The 16283-nt window shown below is 60.4% G+C and overlaps 1 protein-coding gene across 1 annotated transcript; it reads left to right on the top strand.

The window, feature by feature from the left end:
• Positions 1-4735: 4735 nt before the first annotated feature.
• On the top strand, positions 4736-15720 carry LOC105807014 (SH2B adapter protein 2). Its single transcript, XM_012640264.1, has 8 exons — positions 4736-5470; positions 8632-8733; positions 10004-10095; positions 11403-11494; positions 11589-11762; positions 12211-12419; positions 14793-14964; positions 15377-15720. The coding sequence occupies exons 1-8, from the start codon at positions 4760-4762 to the stop codon at positions 15718-15720; spliced, it is 1896 nt and encodes a 631-aa protein (XP_012495718.1). The 5' UTR covers positions 4736-4759.
• The last annotated feature ends 563 nt before the right edge of the window (positions 15721-16283 follow it).

A 16283-nucleotide genomic window follows, 5' to 3' on the forward strand; every position in this document is an offset into this window, starting at 1 on the left:
AGGGGGCCACTGCACCAGCACCCCCTTTCCCTGATGGGGAAGCTGAGGCCCTGGGAGACACAGGGGCCAAGATAGATCTCCCAGTGCCCAGTCCAGCACTGCCCCACACTGACTCAGCTGGTATTTTCTGGCACCCTGGGGCCATGGGGACAGAAATGGGATGCTGACCACAGAAACAAGGGAGTCAAGGGGCGCAGAGACAATGGGAGCCGGGGAGGGGGCAGGGGGTGGTGCAGGGGAAGGCTTCCTGGAAGAAGAGAGTTTTACAGTCTAAAGGCCCAGGAGGATGGAGTAAGGCAGGGCAGGCAGAAGAGTGGCCTCGGGAGGTTGGGATGTGGGAACTCCCAAGGAGGGAGGAGAGCCCAGGGCAGCCTGGACAGTGGGGGGAGGGGGCAAAGGGGGGGCCACCCAGCTTCAGGCCTCTGGGTTCCCCTCCCCTTCAGGCCCTGTTTTTCCTGCATCTGGATCTGAGGTCACTTGCACAGTGACAGAAGGCTCTGTCTGATTGATTGAATGTCACACTGCCTGGTCCCTAGAGAGAGCTGGAAACACCTCCTGGCCCCACCCAGAGGTTAGGGAAGCCCCAGCCCTACCCATGACTGCACATGGATTACAGCATTGCAGGGACCACTGCCTGTGCCATCCTGCCAGGGAGGGGCAGCCTCTCCTTTCCATTTAAGTGAGGAAAGTGAGGCTCTGAGGCTAGGGGTGTGGTCAATGTCACTCATTCGGGGAGCAGTGGAGTCAAGCCCTGAGCCCAGGTCAGCTGAGGTCCCTGTACCTGGTCTCCTCCCCAATTCTGGTCCCAAGGGCAGTTGGCAACGGCACATCCCTGCCCTTGCCATGGTCAGGCACTCTTCCTTGTGGCTTGCAGCCTCCCCTCTGCAGAGAGCCATGTCTGGGCTTCCTCTCCCTGTCTGTAATCACATGGGGGACTCTCTGCTGGCACTGCTACTTGGTGACTTTGGCCTCTGGCTAGTCAACCCCTGCTGCTTCTGTGTAGCCCAGACTGGTCCCAGGGGACACAGGGCTGCTGTGCCAGGCATCGGCCCACAGGCTCCTAGTCAGCCTGCAGGGCAGGGCAGGGCAGGGCAAGGCAGCCCAACCCCCTGGTGCCTCCCAGGCCAGTCCCTGCCTAGCATGTGGCCACATCTCCCATACCCTTGGCAGATTCCTCTCTGAGTTCCATCCCCACCTCCAGTGAGGGCTAGTTGACACCCACCTGTGAGAGCCTCCCCCAGGGCCTTGTCCCCCAGCTCTGTGCCTTCTCCCTGCCAAGGGTTTTGCCAGCCAGCGGGAAGAGCTGGGAGAGACAGAAATTGATGCCTGAGAACGCTACACTGGGGCTGACTTCCTGCCCGCCCCACATAGGGCATAATTATCTCACATAGGCACATCTAGCCTTCCCAGGCTACCATGTCACCTGCTCTGCCCTCCCCCACCCCCCGCAGGTCCCCGTGGTACAGGAAAGATGTGGCCCTGGGGAGCCCTGGCCTGCTGGGTAAATGGACAGGCTTGGTGTACAGGAACAGGGCCTCCTGTGCTCAGCTGCAGCCCCACCCCCTCTCCCACCCCAGGAAATGCCACCCCCAAGAGTCAGACAAAGGCCTCAGCCTGGACTCACCACCATCCCTGGAGGCCATGGTGGTAGTGGCAGGTGCATTCCTGCCTCTACCCCCAGGGGAAGGAGCAAGTACCAGGAGCCTGAGATATGACTCAGGCCTGCCTTCTGTCCCTGAGGACTGCCTATGCCAGATGGGGAGAGAGACGTGGAAACAGATACTTGGAGCACCCTACAGCTGGCACCATGCTAGAGGGATATACTGGAGAGGACTGTGGGAGCTCAGAGGAGACACTTGCGCCAGCCTGGGTTGGGGAGACGGGTGGTAGTGTCAGGGAAGGCTTCTTGGAGGAGGTGGCTTCTGGAATAGTTATTAAAGGATGATTAGGACTTAGTCAGGTGAAAAAGGAAGAGCAAGGCAGGAAAAAGACCAGGCATGAGGAGACCACTAGTTTGGAAACCTGTCCAGGTGCTAAACAGCTCTGTCAGGAGGCCCTGCTTCCTCCCTGGGGCTGTCCTGTGGTTATTGACTGCAGGTCGATGGCCAAGGCTGCCCCAAGGAGAGAGGGAATTCCCACAGTGCCCTATGGCCCAGAGGCCCTGAAAATGATCTCATAGAAGTAGGGCAACTATTTTTACCTGGCATTTAATTACAGGGTTTTGATCCCAGAGGAGAGAGGAGATGGTTCTCCCAGCAGCTGCAAGGGAGGGGCATGCCGGGAACTGAGGATCCTGGGAGGGCAGGTGAGGGCATGACCCTCCATCGCAGTTCCTCAAAAGGGTGGTCCCTTCTCCCTAACACTAGGCTGGCCCCCTCAGACAGGGGCTCCCCAGGGCAGGGCCACATCACCCCAGTTATTTGCCATTGGTAATGTTCACTCTGGCCTGGATGGAGGGGTGTATGCGCACTGTGGGCTGGGCCTGCACCCCAAGGGCTGGTGGCCACATTGGGGAACAAGTAGGCAAGGCCCCCAAGTGATTGACTGGACCCACACCCCATAGTTTAGCGCTCCAGAATGGTGAAAGACAGAAAGGCCTGGAACAAGGAGGAGGAAGCTGGGGTGAGTAGACAGCTGGGTTCCTGAATCGGGGCCTCTCCAAGGTCAGATTTGGACAGGAACTCTGGAGAGAACAGGATTCCGGAATGCGAGAATGCAAGTGGAAGTGTGTGGGCCACTGTGGTGGAAAGAAGAAAGAAGTCTTGAGGTGGCAGGGCCTTCAAACAAAGCCAGCACAAAAAATTGATCATGCTTGTTGTAGACACCAGGCCCTTAAAGAAAAAAAAAGGCCAAGGAAACTGGCCATACAGTAATCCCCCCTTATCCGAGGCTTTGCTTTCTGAGGTTTCACTTACCTGTGGAAAACCGAGGTCCCAAAATATTAAATAGAAAATTCCAGAAGTAAACATTCCTAAGTTTTAAATTGCACACCGTTCTGAGTAGCAAGATGAAATCTTGCACCATCCCACTCCTTCATGCCTGGGACATGAATCATCCCTTTGTCCAGCATATCCACGCTGTATATGCCACCTGCCCATTAGTCATTTAGGAGCTGTCTCAGTTATTAGATCAAAAATTCATAGTGGGATGGGTGTGGTGGCTTATGCTGTGCCTGTAATCCTAGCACTTTGGGAGGCCAAGGTGGGAGGATCGCTTGAGGCCAGGAGTTCAAGACCAGCCTGAACAACATAATAGGGTGTAGTTTCCACAATAAATAGCAAAACAAAGAAATTAGCTGGCATGGTGTCACGCACTTGTAGTCCTAGCTACTACGGAATACTAGTGTATAGGATTCCATACTATCTACAGTTTCAGGTATCCCCCTTGGATAAGGGGGGACTACTGTATTTGATCCACACTGGGAGATGCCCCCGAGTCTCACAGTGATGCAGACCTGGGTAAGATTCCTGGACCTGTCCTGTCACTAACAAGCTGAGTGCCCTCAGGCCTGGTGTGGGGGCTTAGGCGGTGACAGCTGTGACATGCCTGGTGTGCTGAACACATTCACTTGTTCATTCATTCAGTCTGTGTTTCCTGAGTGCCTCCCAGCACTGGGGACACAGCCATTTATAGGACTGTCAAAATCCCTGCCTTGTGAAAGTGGCATTCTCAGGGGAAGGTGGGGGCAGAGGAGGACACACGACCAAGCAAAACTATTAATAAATATACGGTATGTCCCATGGCAATAAGCACAATGGAGAAACAAGCAGGCAGAGGGCACAGAAAGAGCCAGAGGGAGCAGGGGCATCTACTATTCTCAAAAGAGTGGTCAGGGAAGGCTAGTGGACAAGACACTTGAACAGAAACCCAAAGGAGGGGAGGAAGCATGGGAGAAAGAACATTCCAGGCACATGCAAAGGCCCTGAGGTGGGAATGTGGCTGGCATGAACCTGGAATGGCAAGGAGGCAGTGGCAGCCAGAGTGGCAGGAGATTTGCCCAGAGAGGTAAATGGAGTTAGATTATGTCAGGCCTTGGGGGCCATGGGTAGGGCTTTGGCTTTTACTCTGAGCATAATGGGAGCCATTGCAGGATGTTTGAGCAAAGGAGGGGGGGCCTGATCTGTCTTGTGTTTTAGAAATAATGACTGGGCTCCTGGGTGGAGAACAGACTTTAGGGGGATGAGGTCAGGATCCGGGGGACCAGTGGAGAAGTAGGTGAAGTACTGTAGGCAAGAGAAGGGGTTATGAGGAGGCCAGGACAGCAGCCTGGATGGGGAAGGAGGAGAAAGAGTTGGGCTCTTGGCATATTTCAAAGATAGAGGCCACAGGATTGCATATGACTTCTTCCTGTCCACCCAGCTTTGGGCTCCCAGAAGAGGTTATTGAGGGAAGTGAGTTCACTGGAGGCTCATGAGGACCCGACTTGAAGGCATCGGTCATCCCAGCCTCCTATGCCAGCCCCAGAAATGACGCTGAAGTTCCCTGAGACTCCTGTAGGGGAAGCGAGTGAGTGCAGGGGCTCAGCTCCTGCAGACACCACCCCCGGCCTCCCCAGGTGTATCTTGTCTCTCCACGCAACCACGTGGCTTGGAGGCTGCGTGCCGTAGCCCCCAGCCCAAGCACGCACACGGCCCCAGGGCGTCCTTGGGGGCAGGGGAACCGGAGGGAGAGGACAGGTGGGTGCGCTGGTCAGAGACTCGAAAGTCACTGGGCGCTTTTCTCACCCTCAGCCGCAAGTGGCTGCGATGGGACGGGAGCCATGAATGGTGCCGCCCCCGGCCCCGCCGCAGCTGCCCCGGTCCCGGTGCCGGTCCCGGACTGGCGGCAGTTCTGCGAGCTGCACGCGCAGGCGGCCGCCGTGGACTTCGCGCACAAGTTCTGCCGCTTCCTGCGGGACAACCCGGCCTACGACACGCCCGACGCCGGGGCCTCCTTCTCCCGCCACTTCGCTGCCAACTTCCTGGACGTGTTCGGCGAAGAGGTGCGCCGCGTGCTGGTGGCAGGACGCGCCGACGCCATGGAGCCCGAGCCGGCGGAGACGCCGGCCCTCAAGGCGGCGGCCTACGGCCACTCGCGGAGCTCGGAGGACGTGTCGACACACGCAGCGACCAAGGCCCGCGTCCGCAAGGGCTTCTCTCTGCGCAACATGAGCCTGTGCGTGGTGGACGGCGTGCGCGACATGTGGCACCGGCGCGCCTCGCCTGAGCCAGACACTGGCGCTGCCCCACGGGCCGCCGAGCCCCCAGCCGAGCCGCGTGACAAGTGGACGCGGCGCTTGCGGCTGTCGCGGACGCTGGCGGCCAAGGTGGAGCTGGTGGACATCCAGCGCGAGGGCGCGCTGCGCTTCATGGTGGCCGACGACGCGGCCGCGGGCCCGGGAGGCACCGCCCAATGGCAGAAGTGCCGCCTGCTCCTGCGTAGGGCCGTCGCCGGGGAGCGCTTCCGCCTAGAGTTCTTCGTGCCACCCAAGGTGAGTACCCCACCGCCAGGGGGACCAAGGAGGTGCGTGGACAGCAGCTGAGGTCACCAGGGACTGGCTCCGGGGACCCCATGGCCTGGTCTGGTTGACAGGATGCAGTATTTGGTGCAGGAGCCTGGGACGTGGGCCCAGAGCTGCCTCTTGGACAAGTCACCCCTTCAAGCCCGTTTCTTCCTCTATAAGTGGAAGAAAGGCCCTCTGGCTACACGGAGGGGTTCTGGGGCACTGTTGGCAGTGATACTGAAAAGCCGGGCTGCCTGCCCTCCTTTCCTCCTCACCTGCGACCCCAGAACGGCTGGCACCTCCCAGAGCTGAGGCCTGCAGGGATGAGGGCAGGGAATGACCTCACACCCAGAAGAGGACTCCCTGGGAGGTCCATGTCGGACTCCCAGGAGATCTGCACATCCCCAGCTCAGCTGTCAGGCTCCAGCCCAGCCCCTGTGCGGGACACCCTTTTCCGGCCAGGGGAAAGGTCAGCTTCTTTCTGGCTGTCACCAGTGTCGCTGCTCACCTGGGTGCACCAGCTCCTCCCCCACTTGATGGCAGCCTCAAAGGGTGTGTCCGGATTGGCACACCTGCCTTGGTTGGAAGGTGGGAATGATTGTTAACAATAGTGCCCGCTTTCTGAGAGCCCACCTAGTACCCGGCCCTCACCCTCCCAGTACCCTGGCAAGGTGAGCACGTGGTCCCCACCCAGGTCACAGAGTACAAAACAGGGAATATGGCCTATCCAAAGTCACACAGCCAGTGGGTGGCAGAGCTGGGCTAATTATACCCACCAGCCTGGGGTCCTGGGAATGGAAGGAGCATGGAGGCGGGAGCTCCTTGCGCACTGGGAGGTTCAGGCAGGTGGGAGGTTGTGCTGGTGCAGCCACTGGCAGCACCCCCGGGCACCGCCCAAGCGCCTCTCTCCTCAGGGCCCACTCTGTCCCCATGTGCCCTCTTAGTCACCCTTAAACCCTTGGCTTGCTCTCCATCTCTCAGTCTGTGGGAGACTCTGGGTGCCCCTCCCTGCCTCCTTGCCTGCAGGTGCAGGAGGTGGGCTCCCCAAGGTGGGGTGCCCATGAGCCACATGGGCCCTGGAGAGGTGACTTCCCAGGAACATACTTAGTCTCTGAAGAGCTTTCTCCCCAAGTCCCAGGATCCCTAGACTTCCCAAGGGCTTTTTGCCTGCCCAGGTCCCCCGTTTAGGTCCCTGAGAGGGATCATAGACCACCAAGCCCAACTCCACTCCTTGTCAGCAGAGACACCGAGGCCCAGCAAGGGGTGGGGCTTGCTCAGGGTCACCCGAAGGGCAGGGGCAGGGGCAGAGGCCCAGGGCTTCACTGCCTCAGCAGGAGTGGCAGTCACAGCTGCCTGTCTGTAAATAGCCGTTCTGCTGCCCGAGGGGGAGGGGATGCAGCAGCTGGCTCCCTCTCCCTTCCTCCCTACAGAGCCCATCGCCGTCACTGCTGGCAGAGGGCAGGGTTCCTGAGAGGTCACTGGGCCCTCCTCCTCCTTTTTGTCACGTAATTGGGGGGTATTTGGGGGTGTTCTGGAGTGATCCCGGTGGGAGGGTGGATCATAGCACAATAAGAGCCACGATTGTGTTTACCAGATGTATCTGGTCCCGGGAGATGGGCTTCCCAGGTGAGCAAGCCACACAGGGCAGCCTTGCTGGCATCCCCTGCTGTCACCCACCCTGGGAGGCCCAGCTGCACCTTTGGAGCAGTCAGGAGCTTGGGATCTGCTGGCTCAGGGGCCATTTTCTGGACCCTTAGATTTCCTTGTCACACAGTCCTTGATGTCACAGCCGTGAGTCAGGTCTCTGGCTCCCTGCCCCCTCACCTCTGCAGGAAGAGTCTCTGAGCCCCAGCTCCCCTCATATCCCTATGCCATGCCAACCCTGGGGACCCAAGGAGCGATGAGGCTGGCCCCCGCCTTTGGGGAGCCACCAGGAAACCGGTATTTGCAGGATCAGTTGATGGGGTGAGCTCTGGGTGTGCTGGGGCCCCAAGCAGGGGAAACTTGGGCCGCTTAAGTGGCAGGGGCCCAGGGACAGGCACCTCCGGCAGCACAAGCTGAGTGATAAAAGCCTAGAGTTGTGAAATCAGCTGAGCACTCAGGGAAGGGGGTACAGTGATTTGTGGCTGGAGCAGGAGGGAGGCAGCTGGACCAGGACAGGCGGTCCTCGGACACCAGGCTGAGGAGCCATAGCACCTCCAGTGCAGACCATCCCTGCAGACCTTTGTCTGCCCTGCCCCCAAGCTCCCTGGCTGGGGTGGTGGTCCCACAAGGGGTCAGCCAGACCCCTCAGTTACTGCTCCGAGCTCAGCCCTGCACCCACTGGCCAGTGGCCAGTGCTGCCAGGAATTCCCTTCTGCCTGCCCACCAAATGTGTGGCCGTTTCCCTTTCCTCCCAAGAAAGTCCCTGTCCCAGAGCCCGAGCCCTGCCGGGAATCCCAGTCTCAGGCCAGCCCCAGGGGCCTCAGGGCCATGGCCAGGAGTTTTGAGGCAGAACAAGTAGGGCCGGGCACAGAGCGGCTGTCCCAGGGCGCCCTGCCAGCTCACCTTGAGGAAACCCCGCAGCGTTGTCCCTTTTACCCACACCTGGAAACAAGCCCTGCTCTGAGTCAGAGGTTCAGAGCCCTGCTCTGGAAAGTGTAGTCTGAAGTAGGAGACCAGCATTTTTTTTAATGAACTAGAATAGAATAGAAAATATCACACTCCATCATACACAGGAAGGGTAAATATTGTCTGGTGAAACATTCGTTTCAGAGGTATTTTTACCTATACATGTGTGTACTGGGCCACGCTGTCAAATATATTTCTTACTATGGGTCAAGGTCAAAAGTGTGAAAACCACAGATCTGGTGGGTGCACTGGGCAGAGGACAGCCGGGGGCAGGGTGTCACCCCTCGGGGCTTGGGGGCAGGAGACTTGTATCAATCCCAGATCTGTCCCTGACTTGCTGTGTGACTATAGGAGGAGATCTCTCTGTTTTTCAGGAGCCCCTCTGTCAACTTCATTCTGTGAAATGGGATTGGAACACCTCTGTGCCAGGGCGGCCACAGCAGTCTAAGCTGAGGGCCACTCTGATCCCTGGGAGTGGGAAGGGGATCAGAGGGGGTGTCAGGGGGCCATAGGGCCACTGTCTCACTGCCCTTCCTCAGGCCTCCAGGCCCAAGGTCAGCATCCCCCTCTCGGCCATCATCGAGGTCCGCACCACCATGCCCCTGGAGATGCCAGAGAAGGACAACACGTTCGTGCTCAAGGTGAGGCCCCACCCAGCCCTGAAGAGGCTCTGGCTACCCCAGGTCACCTCCCTCATAGGTGGTACAACTTTAGGTCACCACAGGGGGAGTGAGGGTGAGGGGGCTAATGTCAGGCCCCAGAGCCCGGCCAGGAGCAGGGCAGGGGGAGGGTGCCCTGACGGGGAAGGGGAAGTCCCAGGCCCCTAGACAGATGTTTAGCACGCAGCTAGGACCTGAATCCAGCTATGGGTTCCAGACCCAAGTGCCCTGGTAGTTGCCCAACATCTGGGCCCCTTGTTCCCTCCTCCTGGGTCTGGGTGAAGCTCATCAGAGTTTCACTTCCCCGCCTCCCCTTTTGGAGCCAGCACACACCCATCCCACTGGTGGCCAGCCTGCAGCAGTTATGCAAATGTTCCCGTCATCACAGGGCACTGCAGTGTGGGAACTAGCCCAGTCCCACGGAGGGCACAAAGGCACCGAGGGTGGTCAGGGAGGCGCCCTGGTGGGTCTGGGGGCAGCCCGTCCTTTTCCCAGGCCCCACATCACTGGGGTGGCCTGCTGGGCTTACCGAGGACAGGGCTCCAGGCTGTTAGGGCTGTGGTCCCCGTGCTTCCTCGAAGGATCAGAGAGTGTTTGTGAGGCACAGTCCCCAGGGAGGCCTGGTTCTGCCCACTCGAAGCTGTGTGAGGCCCCCACCCTCTTTTCCAGGCTCCTGGCTGGGTTTGTGTTGTTATCCTATTTGTTTAGTCACAAGCTCACTTATTCATTTAGCAAACATTTGCCAGCCCCATACCCTGAGTCAGCCCAGACTGGGGGCTGAGGACACAGCCCCTGGCCACCTGGCACTCACCTGCTGGGTGGCCACTGAACTGTGCATCATGCTCGGGAGCCCTGAGGCAGAGGGGCCCACCTGCCAGCCCCACCCTGGGCCTCAGTTTCCCCATTTAGAGAGGGGTTAAAGGTGGTCTCCAGGGCCTGAGGACCTGAGGTCAGTGGACTGGACATCAACCCTGGCGGGGGGCGTCCAGGAGGGAGGGGCTGCTGAGGACGCGAGCTGAGCTGCAGGCTGTGCCTCTGGGACCCTGGCCTGAGTTTGGAGTGGTGCCTAATGATGCCCCCCCACCTGCCACACCCCGTGTCTTCCCTTTGCTCATGCCTACAAGCCCTGGTGGGAGAGGGCTAGGATGAGCCATTCTGGCCATTTGCCCTGGGGGCTGGAGCCCCCCTGCTGAGGGTGGAGGAGGTTGGAGGGCCAACTGTGATCTGGACACCCTGCCACCCTCCTCCCCAGGTGGAGAACGGGGCCGAGTACATCCTGGAGACCATCGACTCGCTGCAGAAGCACTCGTGGGTAGCGGACATCCAGGGCTGCGTAGACCCCGGGTGAGTATCCAGGTGGCCCTAGGATAGGTGGACAGGCTGGCTGTGCCCTTGGTCCAGCCTTCATGGGCAGGACAGGTGCTAACCTTGAGAAATGGGCTTTTCTCATCACAGTCCAAGCCAGGTTGGTGCCAGCCAGGGTCACTCCCCACCCCCAGCAGGCTCTATAAGGTCTGCTCTGCAGGGCCAGGGCCTGGGGACCTGGAAAGAAGTTGACCCAAGTCTTGTCCTCACCCCAGGGGAACCTCAGACCACTGGGAGATGGGCAGTGATGGGAGTGAGTCCAGGGGGCTGGGGAGAGGCCCCTAACCCAACGCCGGGGTCAGGGAAGGCTTGCTGGTAGCAGTGCTCACCTAACCCAAGGCTTAAATATAAAGAGTGGACATGAGCCAGGCAGAGGGGGTGGAGAGGGCAGAGAGAACAGCTTAACAAATGGTGTGGAAGTGTACAAGGGCCTGGGACTTGCAGGGAACATCAAGGCCTTCAGGGTGGCTGGCGAGGAGGGATTTTGATGAGAGCCTAGGAGTCTGTTGGTCGGGCTGTGGGAGCCATGGCTGGTAATAAGCAGAGGGCAGTTACGGTCAGCAGCGTACAGGAAGAGCAGCAGGGAGGCCGGCGCCACAGTCCAGGAGAGATCCCAGGCTGGGAGTTGCAGGAACAGGATGGCCAGCAGGCTGAGCATTTGGCAGCAGCTCTTCTGGCTAATGGGGTGAGCCAAGCCCGGGGGGAGGGGCTGCTGCTTCCTAATTAACAGCTTCATTTAAGGAAGCACAAGTAAGATCCCGAGAGCCTCCCAGGCCCAGGTCCCCAAAGTGGCTGTAATCCCTCTGCCACCCTCCCAACCATCTGCTGTGCAAATGCTTTCCCCAGCCCCTGTGAAGGTGAGCCTCACTTTGCAGAACTTTAGAGCTGGCAGGGTCCCAGACACCTTGTGTCACAGATGGGGAGACAAAGGCCCCAGGCAGGGAAGGGAGCTGCCCAGGCCTGGCCCCCCACCATGCTTTCCCACCATTTGAAGGTCTCCATGGGATCCCAGGAGGCAGCCAGCCCCTCAGGGTTAGTGGGCAGGGGTCATGTGGCTTCCAGGGGAACTGTACCCACTTGGTGGCCCATCACTCACATGGTGGCCACAGCCAACTGAGGGTGGAACAGAGGAGCATGGAGGCAGAGGGAGCAGGCAGGTGAGCAGAGGGCAATAGAGGGCTGATGCTGGTCATGAGACCACCAGCCGCTGCCTGGCTCCATAAGCAGCCTGTGGTCTGGGTCCAAGACCCACGACAGGACGTGATTGTGCCTTCTCACCTCCACAGTGACAGTGAGGAAGATGCCGAACTCTCCTGTTCCCGAGGAGGCTGTCTAGCCAGCCAGGTGGCCTCCTGCAGCTGTGAGGTCCTGACAGATGGTAGGTGGCGGCAGAGATGGCGAGAGCAGTAGGGGACAGGGTTGGAGGTGGTGGACAGATACAGGGACGTGCTTCTTACCTGCCACCTCCCCAGCAGCAGACGTGCCCCGGCCCCCAGAGACAACAGCAGCCATGGGTGCTGTGGTGACAGCCCCCCACAGCCGAGCTCGAGATGCCGTCGGAGAGTCCCTGATCCACGTCCCGCTAGAGACCTTCCTACAGACCCTGGAATCCCCGGGCGGCAGCGGCAGTGACAGCAATAATACAGGTACTGGTGAGGGCAGGCTGCTCCCCCTGTCCTCTCCTGGGCCCCCTCCAAAGGTCTTGCTGAGCCTCAGAAGCTGTGACATCTCATCCAACCAGGTCCTGCACTCAGCTCCACAGTTCTGGCTTTTGTAGGCCAGTCCGGGAACCCGGCCCTTCCCCCTCGACCTGGTTTCAGTAGAAAATGCTCCCGGAAGGGGGTGAAGCCAGGGGTTAGGACCAGGTGACTGAATTTGTTCCCAGGTTTGTTGCTGACTTACAGAGTGACCCCAGGATAGCCCACCCCGTCTCTGTGCTTCACTTTACCTCATATGCTTAACTAGTGGGTTGGGTCAGCTCCCTGCCTAGTTATGGAAGTATTCAAACAGCGTTTGACATGTAAAATACCAACAAGACGTTACTTCCCTTCTCTCATCTGCCTATTTGTCCCCCTCACATTGTCATCTCCCTAGGGGAGGAGGGGACAGAGCCAGATCCAGAGGTCGAGCCCGAGCCGGAGCTCTCTGACTACCCCTGGTTCCACGGGACGCTGTCACGGGTCAAGGCAGCGCAGCTGGTGCTGGCGGGTGGGCCCCGGAGCCACGGCCTCTTCGTGATCCGCCAAAGCGAGACTCGGCCCGGGGAGTACGTGCTGACCTTCAACTTTCAGGGCAAGGCCAAGGCAAGGATGCATGGAGGTGGGGGGGGCCACAGGGGTGGAGCGGCTAGCCCTCAGGGACAGGGGCTGAGGTAGCCCTGGTCCTGAGGCTGCACCCCGGGTGGGCTGCACATGCACAGGCATGGCCCAACCTGCCCCCCCCAACCCAGGCCATACTCCTTGAATCACCTGTGTCCCTCCCACACCTCTCTGAGGGGGCTACAGGAAGCCACCTGCTGGCGGCCGGGCCCCTCTACTAACCTGACTTTGCAAGCTCCTTTGGCTCTTACGCCTCAGGGGTCCCATAGCTCTGGGGCTTCCGAGGGTTTCCACCCAGAACCACCTGAATGCTGGGCTGGGCTCAGCCAAGGCCCTCAGAGCCCCACCCACCCCTGGGAACCCCTCGTCTTCCCTGCTAAGGTCAAGCCACCAAACCCTCTGTGCTCAGACAGGTATGGGAAACACACGCAGGCAGGCAGGAGAGGGCAGGGCCTTGGGGTCAGTGTTGGAGGGGGACCCTGATCTGAATTGTGCAGGGGAGGGAGAATTGTTGAAGACAGGAGGAAAGGGTGATCCGGACAGGACCCAGCCTGAGCAGAGGCATGACAGTGTGCCCAGATGGCAAACTCTCAAGGAAGGGAATCGCGTGCTATAACGACCTAAACTGCAAAGGAAAATATGACAGAAAAGTCAAACGATTATGGTGGGGGGGACAGTGTGGCCAGAGAGGGCAGGAACCTCAGTGCCCCCTCTTCCGTGCCATGTTTCCAATAAGGAAACAGACCCAGCCTGGGCTCCTCCCAGGACACGCTATCCCATCAGCCTAGGCTGGTGGAGGGGGCACCCGAGGACTCCCACTCCGGGCCTGCAGCTGGTGGGCAGTGTCTGTCTGTGGGCTCCCAGTTCCCCTAACCCCCGGCTGGTGCAGCACAAGCCCCCCAGTGGCTCCCTGGGCGTCTGTCCTTGGCAGCGTTGCCCCACCATGGAGCGGGTAGCACTTCCCCCGGGACACCTCCTTGGCAAGCAGCCACCCTTACCAGTTCTTCCAACAACCAGGCACTTAATGCTATCCCTGGTGGCTCACACTTTACTCCTTAGCCAGCACTGCCCCAGGCAGCCTCCCCGGAGGGCCTGGATCTGACTCGTGCCCAAGCCAGAGGCTGGGATGGTGCCCAGCCAGCCCACCATGGTACGTGCAAGAACAGTGTGGGTGGGAGGGTCCCCTCCTTCCTGGGACAAGACCCAGCCTTGAACCTCACCTCTCAGCCTGGCTGCTCTTCTCCCAGCATGGAGTTGACTGCCCAAGGCCCGATAAGTTAGTGGTAGGGTAGAGCAGGAACCTCAGCCTCCTGCTTACACACCTCCTGGGAAATGAAGATCACTACCTTCCCAGAGGCAGCTCTTTTCACCTTCAGAAGTCTGGGAGGTTTTCCAGAAGATTGAGATGCACCGGCCTTGTTTCCACCCACCCCTGGGTCCCAGCTCTGCCCTGGGCCCAGATATGAGGCTGTGGTAGGACCCTGCTAGGCTGCTCTTCTCAGGCTAAGTCCCTGCCCTGGGCTGCAGGTGGTGCCCCCAGCACTGCTCTCAGTGTTCCTGGCAGCTTCTCGCCCTGCTGAGTGGCAGAACTCATGCTGGGACCATTACCCTGCCCTGCCCCACCCCAGGGCTCCTCTGTCCTCTATGTCATAGGCAGCAAGGCCAGCTCCCCTTCTGGGCTTGAGGCCATGTACACACCCTTGAACCCCTCCCACTACCTTCCCTATGCTACACACACCTGAGATAGTCACCTTTCCTCTTGTGGGATGCCTGTTGAGCAAAACAGGGCTGAGCCAGAGACCTGTAGCTCTCCAGTGAAGACCACAGGCCTATGGCCTCTTGCCCTGTGGCCAGGGCCCTGGAGCCCCAGGGAGGTACCTGCCCCAGGTGCTCCATAGCCGCACAAGTAAGGAGCACATGCAGTCGTTCCTCCCCTGCCAGCCTCAGGGTGCCTCCCACCCCTCTGGGCTTTGGCTCTGCAGGGTCAGAGAGCAGAGCCCTGGCCTCCCTGGCTGGGAGAATCACACAGCAGGAGTTCTCGTCCCAGCTCTGTGCTGATAGGCAAGTCACTCCCCCTCCCCTGGCCTTGGTTTCCTCATCTCTAATATGGGGACAGTAATTCCTATCTTCTGGGGTGTGGGGGGGGCTAAAGATGAGTGTGAAGGACATAGGCCCACAGTGTGGGTGTTTCCAGTGTTGGGACAAATGCCTCCTCTCTTCTGTGCTGGCCCGGCTCTGTTCCCCTCACAGATGGGCTTCACAGGTAAGGGGCCCAGATCTGACTCAGCCCCCTTTGGCCTCTGAGACTTGGTCATCCCAAAAAACCCCACCACTGACTATGCCCACCTGTGCCCACAGCACCTGCGCCTGTCCCTGAATGGCCACGGCCAGTGCCACGTGCAACACCTGTGGTTCCAGTCCGTGCTTGACATGCTCCGCCACTTCCACACGCACCCCATCCCACTGGAGTCGGGGGGCTCCGCTGACATCACCCTGCGCAGCTATGTTCGGGCCCAGGGCCCCCCACCTGGTAAGATGCCCCCGCCTAGCCAGTGTGATCCAGCAGAGCTAGCCGGGTGGGGTGGGCACCAGGTCTCCTAGCCCATAGCCTCAGGTGTGCCCTCCCCTTCCCCAGCCCCGCCGAAGTAGAGCCCACAGCCAGTGGTTCCTGGCACGGGGAGGGGGCGCTCTCGAGCAGCGCCGGGCTCAGTGCAGAGCTGCAGGGGAAAGGCAGTGTGGGCGGGTGTATGAGGCTGTCCGGCAAGGGGACAGCTGCGCGCGTGCATTCGTGTGTGCGCATGTGCGCGCGCGGCCACCTCTTCAGTCAGCCGAGGGAGTGGGCTGCAACCGGGAACCCTCGCCTCCGGCCCTGCCTCCGGGTGGGACCCCGGGCGCCCCATCCTGCCCTGGCCCGTGCCAACGCCCAGCCGCCTCTGTTGTAGAGCCGGGGCCCGCGCCCAGTGCCGCGCCCGCGCCCCCCGCCTGCTGGAGCGAGCCAGCCGGCCAGCACTACTTCGCCAGCCTTGCCGCCGCCCCCTGCCCGCCTGCCTCGCCCTCGGACGCCGCCGCCGCCGCCGCCGCCGCCGCCTCCTCATCGTCCGCCTCGTCGTCCTCGGCCGCGTCCGGGCCCGCGCTCCCTCGCCCGTCCGACGGCCCGCTCAGTGCGCGCGGCCGCAGCGACAGCGCCGAGCGCCTGCTGGAGGCCACGGCCAGTGGCACCGACGAGCCCCCGGAGGCGGCGGGGGGCCGCGCGCGCGCCGTCGAGAACCAGTACTCCTTCTACTAGCAGCGCCCGCGCGCTGGGGGGAGACGCCAAGCTCTTCAGTGAAGACATAATGTTATTAAAGAGCCTGTTTTAGGGACTGCACCCGGCCCTCCTGTCGTCCTTGCTCCTGCCCTGGCCTCGGACACCGCGGGGAAGGCAGGTCCTCCCGTTCAGGGCCTGCAGGGGAGCCACGCGCAGGGGCCCCTAGAGCCCAACGTGGCCTGGCGTCTGCCTGGCCCCCACCCAACTCTGACGGGGGCTGGGGGACAGCCGAGGGGCTGCCTGCTGGGCAACGGACAGCACCTGAATGAGGGCCCAACAGCACGGGCAGTCTGCCCAGAGGTCAGGATTGGGGAGAGGGCCCCAGTCATAGAGCCTTGAATGCAGCGATGAGGAGCCGGGCCCTGGCTGGGAGAGTTAGGGTGTCCTTGGGCAAGTCAGTGAAGTCTGGCCGTGTGGACAGGGAGGCGGGGCAAGATGTCTCCACATGAGCCCCTGGGGGGACTGGGTAATGGGAAAGGCTGGAGTTGTCAGCTCTGACAAAGACTCATTTAGAAGCGACCTACACACTCCCCACCCGCCCC

The sequence above is a fragment of the Propithecus coquereli genome, unplaced genomic scaffold (assembly GCF_000956105.1).
Source record: "Propithecus coquereli isolate 6110/MARCELLA unplaced genomic scaffold, Pcoq_1.0 Scaffold150, whole genome shotgun sequence".
NCBI classification, from domain to species: Eukaryota; Metazoa; Chordata; class Mammalia; order Primates; family Indriidae; genus Propithecus; species Propithecus coquereli.

Bases quoted from the DNA above. Each gene is read 5' to 3' on its own strand.
- LOC105807014 (XM_012640264.1), top strand. From the start codon at position 4,760: ATGAATGGTGCCGCCCCCGGCCCCGCCGCAGCTGCCCCGGTCCCGGTG. The intron at 8,734-10,003 runs GTGAGGCCCCAC...CCTCCTCCCCAG, and splicing joins ACAACACGTTCGTGCTCAAG to GTGGAGAACGGGGCCGAGTA. The intron at 11,763-12,210 runs GTACTGGTGAGG...TCATCTCCCTAG, and splicing joins CAGTGACAGCAATAATACAG to GGGAGGAGGGGACAGAGCCA.